This window comes from Neltuma alba, unplaced genomic scaffold (genome assembly GCF_004799145.2).
Source record: "Neltuma alba isolate B1F8T4 unplaced genomic scaffold, ASM479914v2 tig00003699_pilon, whole genome shotgun sequence".
Classification (NCBI taxonomy): domain Eukaryota; kingdom Viridiplantae; phylum Streptophyta; class Magnoliopsida; order Fabales; family Fabaceae; genus Neltuma; species Neltuma alba.
Genome location: NW_021633395.1, coordinates 2403 through 30326, shown reverse-complemented (window position 1 = coordinate 30326; position 27924 = coordinate 2403). Strand labels below are relative to the sequence as shown.

General features: G+C 36.0%; 3 protein-coding genes and 1 long non-coding RNA gene across 4 annotated transcripts; 1 reads left to right on the top strand and 3 right to left on the bottom strand.

Moving 5' to 3' along the window:
* Positions 1 to 7819: 7819 nt before the first annotated feature.
* LOC114742290 (uncharacterized) lies at positions 7820 to 8848 on the bottom strand. Its single transcript, XR_003739847.1, has 2 exons — positions 8703 to 8848; positions 7820 to 8323 (listed from the first exon to the last, which is right to left on the bottom strand). It is a non-coding gene; the product is annotated as an uncharacterized LOC114742290 (long non-coding RNA).
* A 5-nt stretch (positions 8849 to 8853) lies between these two features.
* On the bottom strand, positions 8854 to 13256 carry LOC114742277 (glutamate receptor 2.3-like). Its single transcript, XM_028930548.1, has 6 exons — positions 12932 to 13256; positions 10251 to 11482; positions 9757 to 9867; positions 9360 to 9627; positions 8946 to 9121; positions 8854 to 8859 (listed from the first exon to the last, which is right to left on the bottom strand). The coding sequence occupies exons 1-6, from the start codon at positions 13182 to 13184 to the stop codon at positions 8854 to 8856; spliced, it is 2046 nt and encodes a 681-aa protein (XP_028786381.1). The 5' UTR covers positions 13185 to 13256.
* A 2842-nt stretch (positions 13257 to 16098) lies between these two features.
* On the top strand, positions 16099 to 17415 carry LOC114742276 (uncharacterized). Its single transcript, XM_028930547.1, has one exon. It carries the CDS (start codon positions 16099 to 16101, stop codon positions 17413 to 17415), a length of 1317 nt encoding a protein of 438 aa, XP_028786380.1.
* Positions 17416 to 22670: 5255 nt separating this feature from the next.
* Positions 22671 to 27461, bottom strand: LOC114742267 (glutamate receptor 2.7). Its single transcript, XM_028930540.1, has 5 exons — positions 27194 to 27461; positions 24222 to 25510; positions 23818 to 24121; positions 23289 to 23692; positions 22671 to 23151 (listed from the first exon to the last, which is right to left on the bottom strand). Exons 1-5 carry the CDS (start codon positions 27381 to 27383, stop codon positions 22819 to 22821), a joined length of 2520 nt encoding a protein of 839 aa, XP_028786373.1. The 5' UTR covers positions 27384 to 27461; the 3' UTR covers positions 22671 to 22818.
* Between the last annotated feature and the right edge of the window lie 463 nt (positions 27462 to 27924).

Here is a 27924-nt window from a genome sequence, read left to right as displayed (position 1 = left end):
TATTTTTTGGTGTTCTTTCTTTTTACTTTTGAAAGTGCTTTCTTTTCTAAAATATATACTGTGTGAGATTTTCAAAACCTCTATAGGTATCTAGATTCATTGATAAATTGTGTGAGACTATGGGAGTCTCCATAGAAATACCAATGTGGTTGTGAAAAAATTCTTTTTGAAATATAAAGAAAGAAAATAATTTTGGTCCCATGTTTGTCAATAAATAATAAAATAGAAAGTCTTTTTTAAATATGTATATATAATCTCAAAATGTTTTTTAGAGCCGTGTGAGATTTTTAGAACCTCCACAGACGCGAACGATTATTCTCCCGTGTAAGGTTATGGGAACCTTCATACGAAGGGTAATCCAAAATTTCTTTCAAAAAAATATTTTCTAAATAAAAATATAAATTTTTTCATATATTAAAAAATACAAACCACAAAAAAAAAATTTTAATTGAATAGATATTTTTAAAAAAAACTACAACCAAATGACACGTATTTTTATCCCTGAACTACATAGGTTTTGATCCCTCTAGAGGGTACATAGCCTCTAGGTTTTTATCCTAGGGCAAGTAAATCTTTTTAAAGAATTTACCTTTTCTTTTTGTAATTAAAAGGTTTCCTTTGCTTCTATCTTTATTCTTTTAAGGTAATTAAAACATAATAAAAAGGTCATATGAATTTTAAGTAGTTGACTTAAGATAACCGTTCTCTTGAACAGGTATTGTGAGGTGTCTAACACCTTTCCCACACATAATCGACTCCTAAATTCTAGTTTTCATAGATCATGTTTTTTAGATTTTCAAAATTAACTTCGATACACCACACCGATGCTTAACGCACAGCAAGCTTTCAAGCTTTTCTGCAACTCTGCCGCCATTATTGACATAAACTATCTCTCTTTTCTTTCTTCATCTTCCTTTTCCTTTATATATACGCACTTATGTGGGTGCGCGCGCCCTTATTACCATTATTATACCCCTTTTCTGGGACCAGCATATACCCTTTTTCACTCTTACCTTCTGTTTGCTTTTGGGATTAATTTTTCAACTTCTGGTTTTACATCCATGCATTTGTATATATTCATCGACCAGTTTTTTAGCACTCATTGTTGCGATCAGAATCATCCCAACTGTACAAATTTAATTCATCATGCTTATTCACTCTTTCTTTTCTTATCTGTTTTAAAATTTAGAATAAAATATTCTGATTACTTTTTGTAATCATCCCAACCAGTTTTCATAATATATCTTTATTTAAAATTATAAATAATTTGAATACATATTTTAATTTTATAAATACAAATTTTTATTTTGCAATAAATTTAAATGTTTAATCTCATTGTGAAATATATGTGAGCTAAAAAACTCTGCCTATATTGTATAGTTGGTCCCAAGCCCGGATAAAGGAGGAGGATTTTAAGCCCTCGACAGCCAACATAAAAACCCGTCGAATCTCATGAACATGGATCAACGAAGTAATTATGCTAATACTAGGTCGTTGCCTAGAAGTGACGCGCTGTATGGCTTGAGTACAGTGATAAGTGAGCTAGAGCCGCTGCATCATCACCCGGATATAGTGTTAAATGAGCAAGAGCTACCGCACTCTCTTGAACAGAGGCGGCTAAAGAAGTTAGCTCATGAGAACAAGGTTAGATTTGGCACTTGGAATATTGGGACGTTGAATGAGAAATCTATAGAGGTAGTAGGAGTTATGAGGGACAGAAAAATTAATATTTTGTGCCTCCAAGAGACCAAATGGATTGGACAAGTTGCAACGGAACTTGGAGGGTATAAACTTTGGTACATAGGAAAGATGAGTGCAAGGAATGGTGTTAGTATCATCGTTAAGGGGACATGGAAAAAAATGGTGGAAGTTAAAAGGTTTGAAGATAGAATAATATCTTTAAGAGTAATTTTGAAAATGATACTATCAATACCATTAGTACCTATGCACCTCAGGTTGGGACAAAGGCACACCTTAAAGATAAGTTTTTGAAAGATATAGAGGGGTTGGTTCAAAGTATACCACTTGAAGAAAAAAATTTTATTGGTGGAGATCTTAATAGACGTGTCGGCAAGGAAGCAGGACAATTTGGTAAAGCCCATGGTAGTTTTGGTTTTATGGAGCTTAATAATGGAGGACAATCTATTCTTGACTTTTTTCTTGCATACAATCTCAAGATTGTCGACACTTGTTTTAAAAAGTGAGAGGAACATTTAATCACGTACAAGAGTGGTGCCTCAAAATCACAGATTAATTTTTTTTTTGTTGACAATCCGGACAGAAGATTGTATACTAATTGTAAAGTAATTCCTAGAAATAGGGTGACTGCCCAACATAGAGTACTTATCCTTGATATACGTTTTAAGAGCTTTAGACTAAAGTATCATCAAGTGGTAAAACTGAGGGTTAAGTGGTGGCAGTTAAAGAGTGAGAAGTAGGAGTTATTCAAAAGGAACTTTTTGGAGGAAGGGATCTGGAAGTTGCAGGGAAATGCGAACATGATGTGGGAAGAGATTGCTACAAGGGTTCGTATGGTAGCTAAAGCAATTTTGGGAGAATCCAAAGGTCAGAGAAATAAGGAGACTTGGTGGTGGGATAAGAGAATGCAGGAAAAAGTCAGACAGAAAAGAGATTGTTTTAAGGCCATACATTTGTGCTATGGTATAGAAAATTGGGAAAAGTATCATTTGGCTAAAAAAAAGACGAAGAGAGCAATGAACGAAACAAGTACTAAAGCTTATGAGGGATTTTATCAGAAGTTAGAAATAAAGGCGGGAGAAAGAAATATTTACAAGATTGTGAAGCAAAAGAAGAGGAAAAAGAGATATCTGGACCAAGTAAAGTGTATAAAGGATTAAAATGGTAAAGTGCTAGTTACTGATAGTGATATTAAGGACAGATGGGAGGCTTTATTTTACAAGTTGTTTAATGAGGAAAGCGAATGTGCGACTCAGGACTTGCAAGGTTCACTAATTAGTGAAGATAATCAAAATTTGGCTTTTTACCACAAGATCCGAATCGAAGAGGTTAAGGTAGGCTTCAAGAAAATGGACAATGGTAAAACTATTGGGCCTGATGGTATTCCTATTGAAGTTTGGAAATGTTTGGGCCAGAAGGGTGAATTGTGGCTAACCAAGCTTTTTAATAAAATTTTACATTCCACGAATATGGCGGATGATTAGAGGAGAAGCATTTTAGTTCCTATTTATAAGAATAAAAGAGACATTCAAAACTATACAAGCTACAGAGGGATAAAACTTATGAGTCATATAAGGAAGTTGTGGAAAAAAAGTGATTGAACATAAGTTGAGGTTTCGGAGAACCAATTTGGATTTATACTGGGAAGATCCACAACTAAAGCAATCTATTTACCAAAAAGGTTAATGGAAAGATATAGGAGTAAAAGAAGGGATTTACATATGGTTTTTATTGACTTGGAAAAAGCTTATGATAGTGTGCCAAGAGAAGTACTTTGGAAGGCTTTAGAAAAGAAAGGTGTACAGGTCGCTTATATCAAAGCCATCCAAGATATGTATAAGAGGATAACTACTAGTGTAAGAATGCCTGGAGGTGAGACAAAGGACTTTCCCATTAAGATTTGCCTATATCAGGGATTTTCTTTAAGCCATTATTTGTTTAATATTGTTCTGGATGTTCTAATTGAGCTTATCCAAGAAAGAATCTCTAAGTTCATGCTCTTCACGGATGACATAGTCCTCAGAGTTAAAAGAAGAGACTAACTCTATATTAGAGTTATGGAGAAGGACTTTGGAGTCAAAAGGTTTTTGCTTGAGTAAGAACAAAATAGAATATATGCATTGCAATTTTAGAGGGAGGCAAAGCAATGGTGATTTGGAGGTGAAGATAGGGGATCACATCATTCCTCAAGTATCAAAGTTTAAATACCTTGGATTCATTATACATAAGGATGGTGAAATTAATGGAGACATTTTTTATAGAATACAAGCTGGTTGGTTAAAGTGGAGGAAGGCTATCGGAGTTATTTGTGATAAGAAGGTACCTGAGAAGTTTAAGGGAAAATATTATCAGACTGCTATAAGATCAGCTATATTGTACAGTAGTGAATGTTGAGTGATTGAGGGAAAACAAGACCACAAAGTTGAGGTAGCAGAAATGAGGATGCTGAGATGAATGTGTGATCATACAAGAAAAGATAAGATTCAAAATGAAAATATTAGAGTAAGGTTGGTGTGGCGTCTATCCAAGAGAAAATGGTTGAAAATCACTTAAAATGGTTTGGACATGTGCAAAGAAAGTCATTGGAGGCTCCGGTAAGGAGGGTAGATCAGACAATATGGAGTCCCAAAAAAAGGGGCAGAAGAAGACCGAGAAAAACGCTCAATGAGGTTATCGAGTGAGACCTCCTAATCAAAAACATATCTAAGGGTTGGGTTATTGATAGAGCACAATAGCATCATGTGATTCATGTAACCAATCCCACCTAGTGGGATAAGGCTTGTTGTTGTTGTATATGTGAGCTAAAACTATTTTGTAATCGTATATATGTATCTTTAATTAAATTATACGGCAAGGGTAAAGTAGTAATCAAGATTTAGGGGGTGTTTGGCAACCCTCAAAAGTGCTTCTCAGAAGCACTTTTCCGCAAAACGAGGCAAACTCCTCCACATATTTACTTCATAAACCGTAAAAGCACTTCTGAAACCATAGTTTGGTTTCCATCCAAACACCCCTTTATTCTAATATAGTTTTTAATTAAAATATATATTTAAAGAATCCTTTCAAAATATTCTTGACACTATTAATGGTTTGAACTAAATGTACATTTTCAAAATAGAGACGAGGTATATATAATTAAGACAAAATAAAAAATAATCAGAATATTTTATTTTATATTTTAGACGAAAAAGAGTAATTTTTAATTAAAGAAAAAGTTAAGCAGAATTTTGGAGCTGCTCCGTGACTGGATGGGGAAAATATATCTGTCCTACATTCATTCGTGAAGGTAGGACAGATATTTGAATGCTCACTCGGGTTAGCAGGGGGTATGCTAGATAGACATTATCGAATAGCACCTTTTGATGAGAGATATGAACAAGAGGCTTCGAGAAAACTAGTGTTTTCTGAATTATATGAAGCCAGTAAGCAAACAGCGAATCCATGGATATTTGAACCCGAGTATCCGGGAAAAAGCAGAATATTTGATGGAAGAACAGGGGATCCTTTTGAACAGCCTGTTATAATAGGAAAGCCTTATATCTTGAAATTAATTCATCAAGTTGATCGTTGGCTGGAGTGACGTGGGAGAGCGAACGCAGGACATGAATCATCTGGTAATAAAGATGAAGTGACGTCGTGTCGGGCTGAATCATGCATGGCAGAGGACCGAATAGATAAGCATGGATATGATGGACCTTGGGTCAATGGATATGTGACACGTGTCCTCCACCATTTTGCTTTTTCGGTGCAGCGTCCGGGGCAAAGGAATGAAAGACAAAACTGCTTCCGGTCAAAAAGCAAAAGATAAAACTGCGCTTTACAACTTTTTCCCTATTTAGAATGTTTCCTAAGCCCTCCAACTCGGAGGCACGGAAGAGGTCTCTCTGGTCCTTTTTCCTCCGCTTTCTATCTTCCCATTCCTTCCTTCAGATCTAAATATAAACGTGAAGGAGTATAATATTACAATTTAAACAGTACAGATTTAATATTTTATAAAATTATGAATAAGATGTTAAATTTTTTGAAGAAATAAATAAAATCAAACTACTAAATTTTAGTCATGATAATTTAAAATAAAAAAAATATTTTATAAAAATATTTTATTTAACATGAAATCTGGATCAATTATTAAGATGAAAGGCAGATGTGGGAATGGAGGGAAAATGAAGTGGAGGCCCTTCCTGGCTACGCTTGTTATTGTCTCACCAACACACGAGTGGCTATCACCAATTGCATTCGATGCAATCGTAGGAGTAAAGGCTGAGTAGCTGTCCATGTTTGAATGAACGTAGAAGTTCAGTTGAAAATGCGTTTTACGGTACGATGGGAAATCCTACTCAATGACCAATGTATCTTTTTACATACTAGCATGACTTTTGGCACTTTATAATTCAAATGGTACTTTTGAGTTATTTTTTTCAAAAAGATAAGTGTATTTTGATGTTTATCAAAAAACTATATATTAAAAGGTAGGTAGATTTGTCATATTAAAAAAAATGGAGGGGCTATTATTGATATTTCAAAAAATAGTTTTTTTGCCAACATATTTTGAAAAATAATTTAAATGGAAGAAATCAATATTTTTAATTTTGAAAAAAAACACTAGTAGTTTTTTTCTCGTTAACCCCCTATTTAAAAACATGAATTTAATAAAAACAAGTCAAATCCTAGGAAATTGTAAATAGAGTAATATTGAAAAAAATTAATTAATAATTTAATCTCTTATGTAAAATGATTAATGTATAGGACTACCAATTTAATTTTAAAAATGACTAATATATCACGCATGATAGGTTTTCGTGATTAAGATAAAACTGTAATAATAAAAAATAAAAAATAAAAGTTTTTTTTTTTCCTGTCAAAACATCTAATTAAATACTATTTGTAATAATGATTTTGTTTTTTGGTTGGGTACATATATTTTTTTTTACTAATATAAATATCTTTCTCAGAGAGAATTGAAATCTTGATTGGTAAAGGTTCTGAAGGACTAGCAATCTCTATTGGTTAACAAGGAGTTGATGATTTCATGACCCAGTCGATTTAACTCAAGATTGTGCGGCTAACATCTGGAGTTCCTGGGCCTTTTTCGAGTGGGCCAAGTCCAATGAGGAGCCCACGTCCTTTGAACCCAAAGAGGGTGGGAGTGAGGACTAATGATAAATAGAAGAAGCTGAGAAGGATGATAATATTACCTCCTATCCTATTTATAAGACCTTATTTATAGACTACACGTGAGGTCCTATAAATAGGACAGGAGGTAGTAATATCTTTTGTAGGACACAGAATATTTTAACTAATTTATGTTTTTGCCCCCTTCTTTACTCTTATGCTTTCAATTAATGTTTATTATTGTTCAAACTCTAGTACGGGCTAAGTCTTTTCATTCAGTGATTAGGGGTATTTTACAACCAAAAAAAAAAAAAACTACATTGACTGCTTAATATAAGATATAGTTAACTAATTTAAAAAAAATTAAGAAAGTTACTGCATTATTTTTAAACTATTTATTTTATATTTTTTTAAATTAATTTGCCTCACTTATAAATTGATATATAATCTAATAGTTTATATAAGTATTTTAGAAAGATTATGTAATATACGCTATAATTAAGTAATTTAGTAACTTTGTTAATCTTCTCAAATTAGTAAACTGAGTTTTATATTAATGAATGAAGGTGGTATTACTTACCCCTAAAATTTTATAAATTATTTTAGCACTGAAGAGATTTTTTTTTTTAATAATCTTGATTTTAACTATTCTTAAACTTATAAATATTTCACGCCAAATTCATTCCGATGTAATAATGCAATGGCTCTACATTATAGACCTCTCTTCAAAACTTCCTCCTTCAGCTTTATAACTAAAAGGCTACAATATATATATATATATATATATATATATATATTATCGTGGTGAGGTAATATTATAGGAAACTTCCACAAGATCTCTAAGCATGTAAGAACAAATAACATGTAAATTGATAGATGCATATACTGAATTATAAAGATTATATTCTAACTAACTAATCATTTGACACAAATATTAACTGCAATAATACATGAAACAATATTTCTCTTAAGTCTTAACACACACACACACACATGATGGATATTAAGATGACCAGATAATAAGCCAACTGAAGATAAGAGACAACTTGAAGAATTATTGATTACAAAATAACACCAAGCCACACGTATGTACAATCAGAAGGTCGTAAACTTTTTGAAGTCTTTCATCACCTCATTCTTATCACTTGGACTATTCACAATAGTAGAAGCTACACACACAAACATAAAACACACTGATTTTACAGATGTTTAATTAGTTAGGTACTAATTAATATTACTCTCTCCGACAGAGATTGTGCCAACATGAAACCAATTTGTTACGAATTGAAAGGCAGAAGAAGAGAACCAAAACAAACAATATGATTGGGAAAAGGCCTCCAAAGTCGCCTATCTTCAAACTTCGCGTCTCAATACTACTTTTATATTCGGATCTGTCAACTGTGATGGGGAAAGATATTTTCTCCCTCATCTGACGAAACATCGTCACATTTTGAGTCACTTCCAATATTGCAGTTGAAAAATTCGAGACCAAGGTAGAGTTCTTTGGGAATGCCTGAAAAATACAGCATGGTATGAACATCATCAGAGTTTTTATGAATCATATGAAATATAATGTAGGGTTATGATGTAAATTTCTTCTAAAAGTTTTTACTCAGAAATAATAGTCCCGAAAGTTCTTTTAGGTTTAAGATTGGCTTGGAAGTGTTAAAACAGAACAACATCACTATTTACTATTAAAAATGTTAACGGTCATCAATGTCAGTTTTTTAATGGCATGAAGTAATGTTGTTATATTTTATTAAAACATTCAGGGCAACATTCAACTTTAAGAAAAATTTTTGGACAAGATTACTTCTGAACGAATATTTTTTAGACAAATTTGTATCTTATTCCTATAATATATATATTGGGATGAGAAGAAGAGTACTCACAAAGGCAAATCCACCAGCTTTGTAGATTGGTCCTACCATTTGGCAAGAAGCGCATTGGGAAAGGAAGAGCCTGAGATAAGGAGTTTCATCAAAAATAGCATCCACTCCTCCATTTTCTTTGTCTTCATTTGATAAAGCATCCTCGTACTCTTTACGACTTGTAAAAGCCCTTAACTGATCATCCTTCAATCCTAATTGGTGAGTTAGAAACCCTCTCATCCAGGAATCCCTTTGATATCCCACTTTCCGATTGCTCCTTCTAATCTCCTGCACGTCCTTCCATGGAGGAGGCTTCGGGTTTGTCCTATCTGTTAAAATTGATGTCAAATTTGCGGTATAAACTTGCAGTACTATGGTCAATATAAACATGACCCCTATCACCAGCCATTTAGATGTGCCACTTTTCAAAAACCCAACATCTGCAATCACCACACACACAACATTTATAATACACAGTGTCAAATAGATCAGTAAGATCAACAAGTTGATACAATTAAGAGCAGTATTAAGAAAACCATCAATTACTTCATAGATTTTACCAAATCGTTTGTAAATAGAAACATAAAGAACTTTTACAAAGTGACCTATAAATACAAAGAAAGAGAGTAGTGTATATATATATACATAATCAATAGTGCACGACAAAAGAGAACTTACCGCTCATGTAAATAAGGAAGGGATTGCGGACAAAGTCTTTGGATTTGCTTCCTCCAGCATCATCCTCCGTTTTATTTTCGGATTTGCTTCCTCTGACATCATCCTCTGTTTTATTTTCAGCTTTGCTTTCTGTGACATCATCCTCTGTTTTTTCTTTGGATTTGCTTCCTTCGACATTTTCCTCTGTTTTATTTGCAGATTTGCTTCCTCTAACATCATCCTTTGTTTTAATTTCGGATTTGCTTCCCGTGACATCATCCTCCGTTTTCTTTTCTTTTTGTTTTTCCAATATAATTACAAAAACAGTTGCAGCCACAAGAATCATAGCAAGAATGAACCAAGGTAACCAATCAAAAGGTCTGAAGAGGATCCACATGCTTTTCGAGTCAGACCTCACCTTTACCACCATGGACACACTTGAATCTAAATACGGCATTGTGAAATCAACACAATTTGTGCGACTCACTACAATTGTAATGTCTCCAATTATAACATCAACATCAACTTTCTGCAATATTTTCATACAAGGATTAATTGTTGGAAATGAATCCCTATATATATATATAACTTGTGTGTGTTTGTGGCCTGCATGCTCACTGATGACATCAGTTATCAAGTGGAAAGATCAAGACAATTAATATCTCTCAATCACTTGTAATATACAGGAATTATGGTACACGTGATCAGACTAATTTCGGGGGGAAATTTTCCAACTTTTGTTTGCCCCCCATATGATTTTTATTTCTTGAGTGTATCCAAGCTTCAGGGGGAATTAAATCATCAATGATAATATACAAATACATGCCTGACTTCCCTTTACTAGAAACTGAGAAACAGAAAAGCCGATCAAGTTAAAGCAATTGAAAGCAACAGAAATGAATGAAAACTTGCCTTGTCTGCGAATTGGCAGAGAAGATCATCATAGCTGAAGGGAGTCAGCTCTCCATCACTGTTGTTCAAAGGCACAAACTCATAACGTAAAGGTAATGGCAAGAGGCCAACCACTTGCTTAAATACATCAACAGCAAAGCCAGCAACTGATACATGCTGCCCTTCTACACTCCCATTAACATCAACAAATTCAGTAAAATGCGTCTTTGGGACCCCAACTTTCAACTTGGGTGGTATCTCCTTAGTGTTACCCGGCCATATTGGTTCACCACGTACACTTTGCATTCGAACAAGTCCTTTTTCGGGGCTCCAATATCCAATTGTCCTTTCTTTTTGGCCTTGCACATTGTATACCACAACATGTGATTGTTCTAGTTGTTCTTGCCTCAAATTAAAATTCCCTGACAAGCCAACGAAATCAGTATCCAGAATTGCTCCGCGAAGTTCTGGGCCTGTTTCGTTGCGAAGATCAGCTCCACTTTCATTAAAACTGACTAAGCCGGCCTTCTCTACGGCTCTGGCCAATGCTGTGATAGTGTCATAAGCCCACAAGCCATTTAGAGAAAGAGTTTTATCGTACTCAGACTTTAATTTTCTAACTAAGGAAAGGCGCTTAGTTAAGTTGGATAACACGAATGGCCTCACACCCAACGCACCATCCATATAGCCTTTCATTCTGACATCTAAAGCTTCGGGATCCATCACAGAAGACAGGCCTTGCGTAAGTATCCAAGCGTATCCTTCGCTCATCATGCCCGCATTTTTGGCATGTTCCGCAAATATTGACCAAAGCTCCAGAGACATATGAACGACAAACACAAATGTTCGCTGGGCTTTTATCTTGTTAAGCTCACCGGCGATTTGAGAATCCGTGGAAGTTTGATTGATGACACTTATGTAAGGCATTCGAGTGTCCATGTCTTGCAGGGCATAAGAGAGGCATGGAATGAGGTCGTTGCCGAATTCTGGATCTTCATAAATGGGGATCACAGACTGCCAATCATAAGCTTCGATAATGGCTGCTATAGCTTCGAACTGAGAGCAATGGCTTCTGGTGGAGTTGGAGTGGATGAAGAATCGGGTACGAGGTGGCAACAGAGATGGACCAGATGGAGAAAACCAAATCACTGGTACATCGTTCGTCTTACCAAGTTCTACAACATACCTCGCTTGCTCTGAGTTTTGAGGTCCCAGGACTGCATGCACCTTTTTTCCATTTATCAGATTCCAAGCTGCTTAATGCCAAAACTACCAAGTTAAAAAAATTAAAATGATATATAGACACAAGCGCGCGCACAACACAGAGGGAGGGAAAAAGTGATGTTATTGAGTTAGCTAGGATTTGGGCCAGGGACCATTCTACGGGAATTGAGTTTGGGTTCCCCGCTGCAAAATAGCTCTTCTACATGATCTGTATTTGTATATATATTTTTTCTTGTATAATCAAGGGAGGGTGGTACTACTTAATACATCATTTTATTTCTCATATTTATCTATTTTTTAATATAGTTCTTATAATAATAGTAATTCTAACCAATATACTTGATTAGCAAGAATATTTTAAGAAAGATAATATCTATTTATTACAAATAAATAACTTGACTAATTTTCTTAATTTATTTAAATTAGTCAACTAGCTGTTATATTAAGGACTGAACACAAAAGGAGGAAAAAGTGATGGCATTGAGTTGGCTAGAATTTGGGCGAGGGACCATTCTAAGGGAATTGAATTTGAGTTCCCCGCTGCAGATTCGCTCTTCTACATGATCTGTATTTATATATATATATATATATATATATATATTCTTGTATAATCAGGGGAGGGCGGTACTACTTAATATATCACTTTGTTTTTCATATTTATCTATTTTTTTCAATATAGTCCTTGTAATAATAGCAATTCTAGCCAATATATACTTGATTAGCAAGAATATTTTAAGAAAGATAACATCGATTTATTACAAATAATAACTTAACTGATTTTCTTAATTTACTCAAATTAGTCAATTAACTATTATATTAAGGACTGGAGGTAGTATTTTAGTCTTAAACATTTAGAAAATGAAATTTTAATTTTAGTATAATTTGCAAATACTTTGTAAAGTTTATGCAACAGCCAGACCAGTGTGAAGAAAAGATGCCAAGAGACTAGAAGACTACTCAACGTACAGTTGCCCTGAGTAATAAGAGTAAAAATTGATAAAGAATCCCTCTAAAATTTTAGGCTTATATAAATAATAAATAATAAATAACAAAAAATTATTTTTTCAACCTTATAATAAAATTATATTATTTTAAAGAAACGGCGGGGGATTATCTTCTTCAACGCAAAAGTTTGTAAAATTTTAAAAATGATGAAGGATATTTACGTACAGCCAAAAATTTTAGGAGACTGCAGATATGAAAAAAGTATACACTCACTTCTCTAATTTTATAAAATGTTTCTGGATATTGAATGACCTCTTTTTTGTTTTAAAAAAAAAAAAAGAATCACAAGAAATGCTAAAGCAAAGCTGAGGGGGGAGGGGGTCAGGAATTCTATTTCCATAAGATGTCATGAAGAAAGAGAAACAGGGTAGAAGAACAGAGGTGGAACTCGTAACACTTCGACAAGATCATTATAGTTTTGCAAACATCAGTAATAATTGAGGACAGGTTTTTATGGGAGATTAATTAATTACCTGCAATAGCTGCAGTGAGGAGATCGTTTCCAGAATGCCAGAAATGGAGTTGGAGCCTGGTCGCGTAGGAATCATGTGTGGAATAGAAGTCGAGGAGTCCGAGGTTGGTGCAGTTGAGGGTGATACTACCAAGTGATGAGTTCAAATCCAGAATCACTCCTACTGGTATGGTCACAGTCGCAGACTCTGTTAGGGTTACCATTAGGCATAATAAGCTCACAAATATGAGAGATTCTCTTCCCCTTCTCTCCATTTCTGCTATTCCCTTCTCTCCTCTCCTCTCACTCTTGCCGTCATTTTATACATCCTTCTCTTTTTCCCTCTTTTAAGTCTTAAGTCTTAACAACCATCAATACTACATATGCTTCATAACGATAAAAGGGCATTTTTGTCCTTCGAAAAAACTAAAATTGACTAAGTCTCTAGGGATCAATATATTACCTATATGTAAAAGACTAAAATACCATTTTAACTAACTCATTTGACCAATTTTACCCGATTTGGCCCAGAAGGTATTAATATTTTAAGAAATATTATTAATACAAGAACAATACTTTTTTCCCACAAGTTCTCTTTCATAATTTACACCTCCATTTTCGCATGATTTAGCAACTTGATGATGATGATGACAACACACATAGCTCCCTCATTATTTTCTAAAAAATTCCAACGTATGCATGGGCCCTAGCTTTTCCTTTCTTTCATAGCAGATGGCATTCTCCCTTACTAAATGATAATGGCCACTGGGTTGGAGAAAAAGTAATAAAAGAAGATAGCGACTTGAGAAAATCGGGCTGAATGAAGCGGGGACGTACGTGCAGAGAAAAGGTTAAAGGGACAATTTTTAAAAAACCCCAAATTAAAAACATAATTATTATAAAGTCCTACTGACAAATAGAGTAGCATGTAATAACAACTTTTAATATAGAACATAACAATTGCTGTCTTGTCATTAAAACTTATTGATAGTAATTTTTGTGTGACTTTATTGTATAATTGTCCCAAAATTAAAAATATAATAATAATTATTTTTTTGTTTAATATTTATATTTTGATAAAAAAAATTTTAACTTTAAGTTTATTAATGAATATTTGAAGGAGCGAGAAACATAGAAAGAATGCATTTAATCATTAATTATAAGAGGGTTAGTAGGTGTATCATTTAAGCAAAGTTGGGGAGGAAACAATATCGTGAATGAAAAGTGATAATAAATAAATTCCTCCTGTTTAGCACGAGTAACTTTCATTTAAACGATTGAGACTAATTAATACGATGCTTGTTATGAAAAAGTTTGGCCTTTGCAAGAGAATCTTGAGTGCTGAATCGGGGTCAGACAAAATCGTCCTCGTGAAGGGAGAGCGAGAGGTACGAGAGGTAGCGTTGGGGGAGGAGGTGCTGGAGAGGTTGATAGGGGAGGAGGAAGGGAACGCGACAAAGAAGCGGAGCTTGGTAGTTCACCTATGGACTTTGTGTTCGGGGCAGGTAGTGCTGGGGAAAGCGAGTCGGAGGGGAGAATGAAAACCCCGCAACCTGCCGCTAACCGGAGAGTTTTGCCTTTATCATATAAAGAGAAACTTCTCTCTTTAGGGTGTGGAGGTTTTCTGGTTAAACATGATGAGAATGAGGATATAGTAAACGGATGGAAATCCTTCTTTATGAAGAAAAATCAAAGTTCAGAGACTACTGATGGGGATGCGGATCTGGTTGATGGGGTAGAGACAGAGGGCACTACTATTAAACCAAGGTATCCCGTGCTAAAAGTTACTGCATCTCAATACACGGCCTGGTGCCAACCGTGGATAAACTCATTGATTATCAAGCTTCTAGGGGCACAGGTGCCAAAGAATGTTCTTATTGACAGGGTGAGAAGGATGTGGAAGCCAAAGGATCCTATGAAAGTGACCCCGCTTAGTAATGATTATTATATTGTTTCTTTCACCAGTAGGGAGGACCGGGACTATGCCTTTCAAGAAGGTCCGTGGATGATTGATGATCACTACCTGTTAGTTCAGAGATGGAGGCCAAATTTTAATCCGCGGAAGGCGGACACACAACGCAAGATAGCTGCTTGGGTCCGGATCCCAGACTTACCAATGGAATTTTATAATGTTGAGTCATTGGGGATTATAGGCGACATGATTGGCAAGACCATCAAAGTGGACCGTTCAACCTCGATATATGACAAAGGAGAATTTGCTCGCATATGTGTAGAAATAGATCTACAACAACCTTTGCTCACTGCGTTCACGGCTTTTGGTGAGGATTGGCAGCTTGTTTATGAAGGGTTACATCAAGTTTGTTTTAATTGCGGAAAGTACGGACATGAAATGCATGCATGCCCCCAAAATGTGAACGTCGCAACTACAGGGGCTATGGCGGATACAGGAGAGAAAGAGAAGACATCGGAGACAGAAAAGACCAGTGATAACCAATCGCGAACCACGACAGTGCAACCACCGATGGTGGCGGCGGATGCTCATTTGGGCCCCCAGATGTTGATTCGCCGAGATTTCCGTAGGCCTTCAAATCGTATAGAAATAAGGGGATCTGATGGAGAGAAGCATGGGGCGGATTTGAAGGGATTGAGGAATGGAAATAAAGATGTGGATCAAAAAGGCGTTGGGAGTGGAAAGATTCAGAAGCTTCAATCTCGGGTTAATACCAAGGAGGAGAAGAAGAGGATATATCGGCCAGTTGGGATACGCAAAGATAAGAATGAGAAGGTGGCAGGATCTAAAAATAATACCCGTGATTTTGGCGCAGAGTTAAATAATATTAATGAAGGCACGTGGAACACGGTTCTGGGAGCTAAAAGGAAAATAGTTGAAAGAGCCAAATTGAGGGGTAAGGAGAACATTCTTGATAAGTCAAAGGCCCCCTTTAAGGATACGATCAACCTCAATGAAAGCCCATTAGAAATATACAATCCCTTCATTACTTTACAAGCTGGGTCTGCTGACATAGAGGCTCACAACGCAAAGGGGGGAGAAAATCCAATTGTAAGTGGGCCCGTTGGTACTCAAAGCATCTCCACGCATGCGTCATTGGAAGGGGAGGCTTTGACCTCTCACAATCAGGATATTATTATGGGAAATAAGATGGATATTGTCCAGGGAAGGGGCATTGAAGCTTCGCCAACTCAACAAAATGTTTCCCTATGAATTACATGATATGGAATTCTAGGGGCACGGGCACGAAGACTTTTCCTAGCCTGGTGCAAGAACTGAAAAAACATTTTTGTTTAGATTTTTTGGCGTTACTTGAGACTAGATCAGACAAGCTTAAAACAGAGAGACGGATTGGTAGTCTTGGTTTTCAAGAATACACCTTTATTGAAGCCGAAGGGTACAGTGGTGGCATTTGGTGTCTATGGAATGCAGGAGTTCGGCGGGTCGAGGTGCTAGAACGACATAGGCAATATTTACACCTGTATATTGAAACCTCGAGATTAGAGCAGTGGTTCATGACTATAGTTTATGCTAGCCCGCACGTGATGGGACGACATAACCTATGGAATGCACTACAACAATTAGAGAGTGGCATTCATGGTCCCTGGCTTCTTGGGGGAGACTTTAATGCAACTATTTTTCAGAAAGAAAGACGCACTACTGCTGTAAATGGACTCAGCACGGACCGAGAATTCAGTAACTGGTATGAGACCTCAGGAGTTTCTGACCTTGGGCATGTAGGGCCACTTTTTACTTGGAAGCGAGGGAACACAGAAGCTCGTCTGGACCGTGTCTTGGCAAATGACGAATGGTGTAGACTATTTCCCAATGCTCGTGTGTCTCACTTGCCATTTTACAAATCGGATCATCGCCCACTTCTTGTGCAGCTTGATTTTATTACAGAGAGACCAAAACGTCCTTTCCGGTTTATTGCGGCCTGGGTATTACATGATGACTTTAAACGCTTTGTTACTGACAATTGGAAGACAGAAAGAGAGTGGAAGCAGAATCTCCATCAGTTCACGCATGAATGCTGCAGATGGAATAAAAATGTTTTTGGGCACATTGAGGGTCGAAAGAACAAACTGTTACGTCGGATGGATGGTGTTAATAAAGCTTTAGAAAGAGGAAGAAATAAGGGGCACTATGAGGATCTTCTTGCTCAATTATGGAAAGATTTTGAGGAAGTGCTTGTTCAGGAGTCTCTCTTGTGGGCCCAGAAAGCACGTGTAGAGTGGTCTGTTTATGGAGACAGAAACACGAGACTCTTCCATTCTAGAGCCAACAAACGCCGCAAAGCAAATAGAATCGATGCTATCCGGATAGATGGAGGAGAGTGGTGTCATGATTTAGAGGTAATTAAACAGGAAGCCACGAGATTTTTTGCTTCATTATTTACCGAGGAAGCCAGAGTTCGTGCGGAGCTGCCTTGTGAACTTACGTACCCCACTATTGATGAGGTGAGCTTACAAATATGTGATCGACCTATAGATGCGGTTGAAATTAAAAATGCTCTTTTAGTATGGGGCCCCTGAAGTCTCCGGGACCGGATGGGTTCAATGCTCTCTTTTATCAATCGCAATGGGATACCATTGGAGCTTCCATGGTAAGATATATTCAACGGATTTTTGCCAACCCTGAAGAGGTGAAAGAGGAAAATGGTACGTTAATTGTTCTTATTCCTAAGAAGGATCCTCCTGAAACTTTTACAGATTTGCGTCCCATAAGCCTCTGTAACGTTACTTATAAAGTGGTGACAAAAATTTTAGCAAATAGAATGAAGATGTTTCTCCCACAAATTATCTCACCAAATCAATGTGGCTTTGTACCTGGTAGACATGGGTCAGATAACATTATTGTAGCTCAAGAGGTGATTCACTCTATGCGTAACTTGAGTGGAAAAAAGGGGTACATGGCTATCAAAATTGATCTTGAAAAGGCGTATGATAGAGTTAACTGGAGTTTTTTGTTACGATGTTTAAAGGAACTGAACCTTCCATCTCATTTTGTTGATGTCATTGAAAATTGTATTAGCTCAGCAAGCCTTCAACTGTTATGGAATGGTAACAAAGCTGACTCTTTTGAATCCTCACGGGGTGTACGGCAAGGGGACCCAATGTCCCCTTATCTCTTTGTGATCTGCATGGAGAAACTTGCACACCTAATTCAAGAGCGAATCCATAAGAGGGAATGGAAGCCGATCAGGTTGACGAAAAATGGCCCACCTATCTCCCATTTATTTTTTGCAGATGATATTATTTTGTTTGCAGAAGCCTCCTTACAACAGGCAGACTCAATTCGACAATGCTTGGATGCTTTCTGTTCCAGCTCTGGTTTGAAGGTTAATTATTCCAAGACTCGTATCTTCTTTTCAACAAACATTAACCACAACAGGTGCACCGAGATTAGTTCTCACATGGGCTTCACTCAAACGGCAGACTTGGGGAAGTACTTGGGAGTTCCCCTCCATCACAAGAAAGTGACTCAAGATACTTTCAGGGGGACAGTGGATAAAGTAAAACAAAGACTAGCCAACTGGAAGACTAGTTCCTTGTCTCTTGCAGGAAGAACTACGTTAATAAATTCGGTCACTTCAGCCATCCCAAGCTATGCCATGCAAACGAATCTTCTTCCAGCACCTTTGTGTGAAAATCTGGATAAACTTAATCGAGGATTTCTTTGGGGGTCTACGGAGCAGCAACGGAAAATTTCTCTGGTATCATGGGATGCTGTTTGTACTCCCAGGTCTAAAGGCGGGCTAGGACTAAGACATGCAAAACTACAGAATCATGCTCATCTCATGAAGATTGGCTGGAAGCTAGCGCATTGTCGTGATGAATTCTGGGCTAGAGTAATTAGAGACAAATACCGTTGTGGAAACGACCTTCTCCCTGTGATAGACAAAAAGAGAAGCGGATCAAATATCTGGCTGGGGATCCGAAAAACTTGGGATACTGTTAAAGATGGACTTGAGGTTGTGGCTAATGGTACCAAAGTGAGATGGAAACATGACCGAAATGGTTATTTCTCAGTCAAGTCGGCCTATGCTCAACTAGCTCAAGAGGATGGTCTAGTGGATACATTGTGGGAGAAACTATGGAAGCTACGTATCCCTCAGCGCTGCAGAACAACGTTGTGGTTAGTTGCTCGCAAGAGCTTGCTAACTAATGCATTGCGGCACAAAAGGGGACTCACTGATGATGAACGTTGTCCTCTTTGTAAGCAAGCACCTGAGGAGCTGATCCATGTATTCCGAGACTGCTCAGAAACTAGGCTTCTCTGGAGAAAACTCATATGCCCTTCAGTGTGGCAGCGCTTTTGTTCACTTAATTTTCATGACTGGTTTAGGTGGAATATCACAACTAAGAACATTAATCATGAAGAGTGGAACGCGACTTTTGCGATTATATGCTGGTGGATTTGGAGGCGTCGGAATCTTTCTATCTTTGAAGGGAAGAGGGTTGCTAACGAAGCTATTATCTCTAATACAGCTGCAATCCTTCACAGCCTCGGGCAAGCCCAGAAATCTCTCTCGGGGGTCTCGCTACCTGAAGTTCAGAGCTCGACTACGGACACCGGATGGTACGCTCCAAGACGTGGGTGGGTTAAACTCAACGTAGATGGTGCTTTTTCTTCTATCACGCACTCATGTGCATGCGGGGGCCTCATACGTGATGAAACAGGAACCTTCATACAAGGTTTTATCCACACAATCCACGAGGGCGACGAGTTACATGCGGAGCTGTGGGCGTGTTTGCATGGATTGAAGCTAGCATGGGACGTCGGTCATCGAAGAGTGATCTTAGAGTCAGATGCAAGTGAAGCTGTAGAGCTGATACGTAATGAACCCGACGAGCTGCATGCAGATTATTCAATTATTAAAGAAATACGCCAGCTTTTAGGAAGAGACTGGGAGGTTCAAACAGCCCTCGTGAGCAGAGGGGCTAATAAGGCCGCAGATCATTTGGCTAAGAAGGGACTTGGGTTTCCGAGAGGATTCCATTACATTGGTTCAGCACCAAACGAGCTGCTGCACACTCTCAATGCTGATCGTAATCGTAGTAGGCATGTAGCCACGCTGTAAGGTGTACCCCATTATTATCAAAAAAAAAAAAGAATCTTGAGTGCTCATCACAAAATCCTTGAGTGGGGAAAAAGGCAGGAAGAGAGAAGAAAACGGGAGAATAAGTTAAAAGGCAAAAGCAGAACAAGATAAGAGATGGAAAAGGAAGGGCAACACACGGGCCCCCGATGCTTCCCTCTATTAAATCATCATTTCGCATTCGAGACTTGTGCCGCTTTGTCTCTTAGCCACCCATGCGATGGGATTTATGGCTACGGAAATTATTCCTCCAACAAACATTATACTATTTATAAGATACTTTTAACATATTTTATATATATCAAGAAAAATTTTAAATTTCATAAATTATGATTTAAAATTTAATAACTTTTTAATTTTATTTCTATTTAATATATATTATATCTTATTTAAATAAAGTCAATACAATAATAAATAAAGGGTAAAATTGTACATTTATACAAAAAAAATTTCTCAGTACTCCATAAATAGGATCAAAAAATATTTTTTCTCTCTAATTTATAAATAGAACTAGAAGAGTATATGTGCATTGTTAAGTGGCGTAATATGCCTTGGCAAAAAAAAAAAAAAAAGGTGGCGTAATATGCCTCTCTGGAATTTTCCAACATGTTGCAATATTCAAGGGAGAATGTCATATAAGTTCCACAGTCTAAGCTTAATTTCTAAGCAGGCCAAAGATATTTTCAAATTTCATTTCAGGCTCTTGAACCGAAAATAAAATTACAATGACCATCTTGCCTCTAAAATTTTAACAACTTCATAGGTATTTTGCAAGTCAAAATATGCATTTTAACAACAAAATATAGCTAAATAACAACTATATGTGTACAAATTTACAACTCTCAATTTTCATAATAGTAAGATGTGAACATGAAAAATTCATAAAAGCTCATGGGTAGGTACGCAAGGGGGAATACATATTTTTTTAAGAAAAAAAGATAGATAGTATATATTTATATATGAAGATGTACGACTCTCAATTTTTATTATCACAAGATGTGTAACATGAAAACTTTACGAGTCAAAATAAGTATTTTAACGACAAAAAATAGCTAAAAAACAATTATAAATATAAAAGTTTTAATTTTTAATTTTTATAACAACAAGTTACGAGCATGAAATTTATAAGTGCTCATAAACAAGTTTGTAAGTTAAAATATGCATTTTAACCAGAAAAAATAGCTAAATAACAAAGGCACGTATAAAAATTTACAACTACCAATTTTCATGATACACCCCTTGTAAAATAACACATTCCTTTCATACCCATATCCACACACACAACTGTTCAAGTGTGTGATTTTTTCATGTTCGTAACTTGTTATTATCAAAATCGAGAGTTATAAATGTTTACATGTGTAATCGTTATTTAGCTACTTTCTGTGGTTAAAATACATATTTTGACTTGTAAATTTATCTAGCACTTGCCAGCTTTTTATGTTCACAATTATCACAACAAAAAATAAAGGTTTATAAATTTTCATATGCTCTATTGTTATTAAACGTTTTTTGTTGTTAAAATGCATATTTCAAATTTTTAAATTTACTTATAATCACTTGCAAATTTTTCATGTTCATATCTTGCTATTGTTGAAAGTTGTAAATTTTCATATGTGCAATTGTTATTTAACTATTTTTTGTTGTTAGAATGTGTGTTTTGACTTGTAAACTTACCCATGAGTTCATTAGAATGTTCAGTCATTTTTCACTTAATTTCATTTTAAGCTAAAGAGATTGAAATAAAATCTCATATTGTTTTGGGCCTAATTGGAGAATAAATTCTGATCGATGATGATGGGACTTGAATGAAATTCTCCCTATATTTCAATTACAACATGTTTGAGTTGCTTAATTATGTCGGCATAAAAACATATTTCTTCTTTCACCAAACTTTCTCTTCTTCTCCATGATATCTTACTCTTGCTATCTTACTCTTGCTCGTGATTAAGTGTGATTTTTACCTTTAACATGGACGAAACATGTTTTATCAAATTCTATCATAAATTGGCTCTTTCAATCTCTAATTGGTCTTAAATTAAACTTCATGATTTCCAATGTATGTGCCCCTCCCCTAGAAAAATGATGTTTGTTTTGTGATTGGTAGTTAATACTTGTTTATGGCTGGCCATAAAAAAAACTTAAAAAAATAAAAGCACAATTACTATCTCTAATCTCAAATATAAATCACTTCTAATTAATTCATACCCTCTGATCCTATTTATAAATCACTTCTAATATATTTCATACAAACTGAAGAAAATATTAAACTTCATTAACTCTTATTTAAAATTCAACAACTTTTCAACTTTATTCTTATTTAATATACATTATATCTTATGTAAACAAAGTCAACACAATAATGAATGAAGGGTAAAATTGTACATTCATACAAAAAATTTCTTTCAATACTTTATAAATAGAACGAAAAAATGTCTTTTTTTTCTCCCCTATAAATAGGACCAGAGGAAAACATATTAATAATTAATAAAAATACCTAAAAACATTAAATTTGTCATAACATTCAAATGATTTTTAATATTATACTTATTAACTATATGGAACTCCAATATCATATTAATTTCTTCTCTCTCATTACCCTTAATTATTAGATATGGGCATATATGTTAAAAAAAAGTATTTAATACTCTATATTAACTAATGGCTTATTAAAAAAAAGACCAAGAATAGTTTCTAGAAGATACCTTATAATAAGAACAAAAGGGGGTGTTCATTACAGGAAAGTAGATAGGGTAGGAAGGAGCAAGCTTTATGGATACACACATATCACATGTTTGTTTAATAAGCGGCTACTACCTAGGAATTCTCCAATGTATACTTAAGCCTTATTAGCTAACTTGGGATCCTGCTTCCTGTTACGCAACTGTTCAATCACTGATGATGTACGCAAGCATTGAATTACCGATGGATTCAGAATGGCAACGCCTAAGAAGAGAGCTACTACAGATATTAGGACGGGGTAAAGGCCTCCAAAGTTATCTATTTTCAAACTTGTCGTCTCAGTATCACTTTGGTCTTCAAAAATGAGATCTTCAATGGAGGTGGGTAAGGAGCTCCTGGCCATCAGCACACGATATGGCTCCGCATCTTGAGTCACCTTTAAGATTGCATTCGAGAAATGCAAGGCCAGGCTAGATTTCTTTGGGAATGCCTGAGAAATACAATATATATATATATATATATATATATAGTTAACTCTAATTTGCCACACTCCCTGTGAACGTGAAGCTAGTTAAGTTAACTTTGCCTTATAATTAAGACCGGCAGAGTAAGAAGGAGTAAACTTACAAATGCAAGTCCACCAGTTTTATGGATTGGTCCTGCCATCATGAAGCCAGATCTATATCTGGAGAGAAAGAGCGTGAGATAGGGAGTTTCATCAAAAATAGCTCCCACTATTCCATTTGACAATGATAAATTGTACTCTTCACGAGTTGCTAGAGGCTTTAATCGAGACGGGTCGAATCCCATTTGGTTAATTAGAAGCCCTTTCACCCACGACCCATTTCGATGTCCCACAAACACATTGCTACTTTTAACCTCATTTTCGTCCTTAAATTCAGGCTTTTTCTTCTCTCCTTGTGTTAAAATTGAAGTCAAATTCGCCGTGTAAACTTGCACTACTAAGATGAATAGGAGTGACGTCAGTATCACCATCCATCCTGCAGATTTGCTTTTAAACTCCATCGCATCTGTAATACATCATCGTACATAGAACATTGATATCAAGTGTACTGTATGATAGAGTACGTACGAGACACAAATTGAAACATAATAACATATAAGCATAGTATATATGCCACGTAAGAGAACTCACCCATCTTGTAAACAAGGAAAGGGTTGGAGCGAAATTCTTTGGTTTTGTCTTCTTCATTGGTTTTGTCTTTTTCGTTGGTTTTGTTTCTTTCTAACATAATTATGATAATTGTTGCGCCCACAAAAATCCCACCAAGAATTAACCATAGTGACCAATCGAAAGGTTTGAAGAGGATTCCCTTACTTCTGTAGGCCTTCGCCCTTACCACCATTGCTACACTTGAATCTAGATACGGCAACGTGAAATCAACACAGTTTGTGCGTTTTGTTACAATTGCGATGTCTCCAATTATAGCATCAAGATCCTGCAAATATTTTCATACACAGAGCAAGTGTGAAGGTGAACTTGAAGTTAAATTGACAAAATAAGCCAACTCAAAAAGACAAGAATGCATGAGAACTTGCCTCGTCTTTCATTTGGCTGCAGAGAAGATCATCATAGTTTGTGGGAGTATCGCTTGCATTTTTGTTCGGCAAAAGAACAAACTCATAATTATTTAACAGAAACGGCAAAACACCGATAGCTTTTAGGAACACATTAATAGCAAAGCCATCAATCAGAAGCTTACTAGAATTATCCACATTCACAAATTCAGGAAAAGAATTTGTTCTTGGGACTCCTATTCTCAACTTTGGTGGTTTATCCAATGTGTCACCCGGCCACAGTGCCAGAGGACCACTTAGTTGGTATCCATCACCAGATACCTCGCCACTTTTACTATTATTTTGAACAAATCCATCTTTGGGGTTCCAAGATCCGATGATCCTTTCTCTTGTTCCCACCACATTGTATACTTCAAGCACTGATTGATCTAGTTGTCCTCCTTTTAAATTAAAATTTATCCCTGACACGCCTGTGAAATTAGTAGCCAGAATTTCACTTCGAAGTTTTGTGCCATTATTGTCTGCGCCTGGCTTCTCTAATGCCATAGCCAATGCTTCGATTGTGTGATAAGCCCACCATCCATAGATAGTTAGGCTAGCTCCTCCGAACTTAGCAGTGAAATTATTCTCTATCCCCTTACGCGCATCTGTTTTGTTAGAATCCATTGGCCTCACTCCCAATGCACCTTGCATATACCTTTTCAAAGCAAAGAAATCAGTAAAACTGCCAGATAGGACCTGGCCAGTATACAAGTTTCTCGTGACTGTAACTTGAGGATCTGTCAAAGAAGATAGCTCTTGGGTAAGTATCCAAGCATATCCTTCACCCATCATCTCTTTTCTTTGTGCAGATAAAACAAATGTTGTTCCGAGATCCATGCTCATATGGACAAGAAATACATGTGTTCGCATGTTGTTTAACTTGAGGAGAATGTCGTCAATGTCACGATCTGATGAATTTGAAGCAATGGCAGTTACGTTAGCCATTCGTATGCCCATCTCTTTCAAGACATTCGTGAGGCATGGAACAAGATGACTGCCATATTCAGTCTCTTCATAAATGGGGACGATTGATTGCCACCCAAGAGCTTTAAGACTGGCGGCTATGGCTTGGAACTGATAGCAATTAAGGCCTTGACCGATGTAGATGGAGGATGGAGATGGCGGTGGCAAAAGAGATGGACCAGTTATGGGAAACCAAATGACAGGTACCTGTAATTGCTCACCAAGTCTCACAATATACCTTGCTTGCTCTGAATTCTGGGGCCCCAACAGGGCACGTACTTTCACATCATGCATGAGACGATAAGCTGCTTGCATATCAAAGGGTGTCTCCAAGTCCTGTCGCCTTGATCTCTCCATGTTAACATGAAGTAAGCTTATTTTATACCAATTCCGTCCTTCTTATAAGTCATCACTTGCACGGTATCTAATGATTGTTTTCTAATTTTCCCTTTATTTTATTGTTGTTGAAAAGTGAGAAAGAGGAGAGATATGTGAAAATGGCTTGTAAATTGAGGGAAAGAACAAACTTCAAGAAGGATAGATTTGAAAAATTTTATCATGTACTCCTCCGGTCCTTAATATAAGACCCACTTAACTAATTTGATTAGATTAAGGAAGTTAGGTAAGTTAGGTAATCATAAAAAAAGTGACACATTTTTCCTAAAACACTATAATCATCTTTCTTAATACCCATTCTTCCTCTTCTACTTGCTTATGGTTGAGAGAGTATCCATATGAGTAATTTAGAGAAAATTAATAAATATGAGAAATGGGTCTTATATTTAGGACCAAAACCAACTCAAGAATTGGGTCCTGTACTAAGGACCAGATGAGTATTTCTTTTTATGTGATAATAAATTGCAAGTGACTTATAATAAGGATGGAAGTAGTAACAAAATGGGCCTACTCTATGTTAATTGGGAGAGGCAGGGAGACAGGAATGGAGAACAGGAAAAAAAAAAACCATGTTATATTCAATAAATAAAATGAAATCTCCTATTTATGATAGGCATGAAACTCTTAGGGAAAATTGGATAAATTTCTTGTTGAGAATTTAATTAGCAAATGACATGTAAGAACTTTGTGTAACTCAACTTTAATAAAATTCTTAATAAAGAATTTATTTCTAATTTTTCCAAACTTTAATGAAAAAAAATGGAGGAGAGAGGGAAGAAAAATTTTTGATAGGATCAATTCAAAAAAATAAAAATGAACTTATAAAATTTTAATAAAGTGCATATGTAAGATAAAAAATAAAAAATTAATTAAAAACTTTTAATCCTACTCCTCCAATTTTTTGGGAAAAAAAAAAGTACATTCAAATTTTTTCTTCATTTCATTTCCCTCATAAATAAATAAATAAACACCTTAAGATTCACAAACATGTTCCCCAAATGAAAAAAAAAATCTCAAATCAGTCCACTGGAACAAAACGAAATTTCAGAATTTAGGTAAAATGACCTTAATGTCCGTCACTTGTGGGGGAAAAAAATCTCCTACTTCTGCTAGTCGCTGGAAGCTGCCGGCGGTCACCGGCAGTTTTTGACGACAATTTAGCAAATCATACTATTCATGATGATGATAGGACCACGCAAACTTATGAGACTTCGACTAATTTTAAGTTACTACCTCCGGTCCTTAATATAAGATCCTATTTGACTTTTATTTTGATCCTAAATATAAGATCTTAATCCACTTTGTCTCTCATATTTATACATTTTTTTTTTCAAAGTAGCCCTTCTAACAAGATAGTTCTAGTCAATACACTTGATTAATAAGGATATTTTAGGAAAGATAACACCTATTTAGAACAAATAACTAACTCAACTTACTTCCTTAATCTCCTCAAATTAATCAACTGGCTCTTATAATTAGGACAGGAGGTAGTATTTAGTTAATGATCATTACGAAAAATCTGTCAAAAAAATAATATTAGACAGAAATTAAATTCAAAAGATGATGGAGAGTGGAGAAGTAGCGTTTGTTACCTCTGTTTGCCGCTATGATGATATTGTCCTGAGAAACATTCCAGACCACAAGCGTGATCTTGGTGGCTGTATTGTTATGAACGAGGTAGTAATTTTCGACGGCGAGGGCGAGGCTGTTGTTCACCATTTTACCGAGTCTTGAGTTCAGATCAAGAATGACTCCTACTGGTACTGTTTTTGTGGCCGCCATGGAAGGCCTTACTGTGATGTTAAGCCATAATAATACTAATAACAGAACAAGACTAAACGGAGAAAAGCTCTCAGCTTTTCTGCAACTCTACCATTATTGGTCTCATGCTATCACTCTCTCTCTCTCTCTCTCTCTCTCTCTCTATCTCTTCACTCTTCCTCTTCCTATATATGCCCCGACCTCCATTATTATATTAGTATTATACCCCTTCTCACTATTATTCTTTTGTTTGCTTTTGGGATTCTTTTTTCCAACTTTGATTTTCGCACTCATATATTTGTAAATATTCCATTTGGGTTTGATTATGACTATTCTCATTTTTATCATCATGCTTATCCACGGTTTCCTTCCTCATAATACACTTGTGCATGGTGAAGTCAAGCATCTCAGGCATAATACATAGCTTTATGAGAAGGCGCCTATCTTTATTCGCGTGAGTACCACCTCCGGCTGTTAATACAAAAGCTAGGTAACAAATTCAATTTTTTTAAATATAACACTTTAATTTATTTTGTCGTGTCCTAAATTTATAATTTTTCTT

Bases quoted from the DNA above. Each gene is read 5' to 3' on its own strand.
- LOC114742277 (XM_028930548.1), bottom strand. From the start codon at position 13,184: ATGGAGAGAAGGGGAAGAGAATCTCTCATATTTGTGAGCTTATTATGC. The intron at 9,628-9,756 runs GTGAGGTCTGAC...CAAAAAGAAAAG, and splicing joins GTGTGTCCATGGTGGTAAAG to AAAACGGAGGATGATGTCAC. The intron at 9,122-9,359 runs GTAAGTTCTCTT...TGGTGATTGCAG, and splicing joins CTTCCTTATTTACATGAGCG to ATGTTGGGTTTTTGAAAAGT.
- LOC114742276 (XM_028930547.1), top strand. From the start codon at position 16,099: ATGATATGGAATTCTAGGGGCACGGGCACGAAGACTTTTCCTAGCCTG.
- LOC114742267 (XM_028930540.1), bottom strand. From the start codon at position 27,383: ATGGCGGCCACAAAAACAGTACCAGTAGGAGTCATTCTTGATCTGAAC. The intron at 25,511-27,193 runs GTAACAAACGCT...ATATGCAAGCAG, and splicing joins CATCATAGCGGCAAACAGAG to CTTATCGTCTCATGCATGAT. The intron at 23,693-23,817 runs GTGAGTTCTCTT...GATGTATTACAG, and splicing joins TTTCCTTGTTTACAAGATGG to ATGCGATGGAGTTTAAAAGC.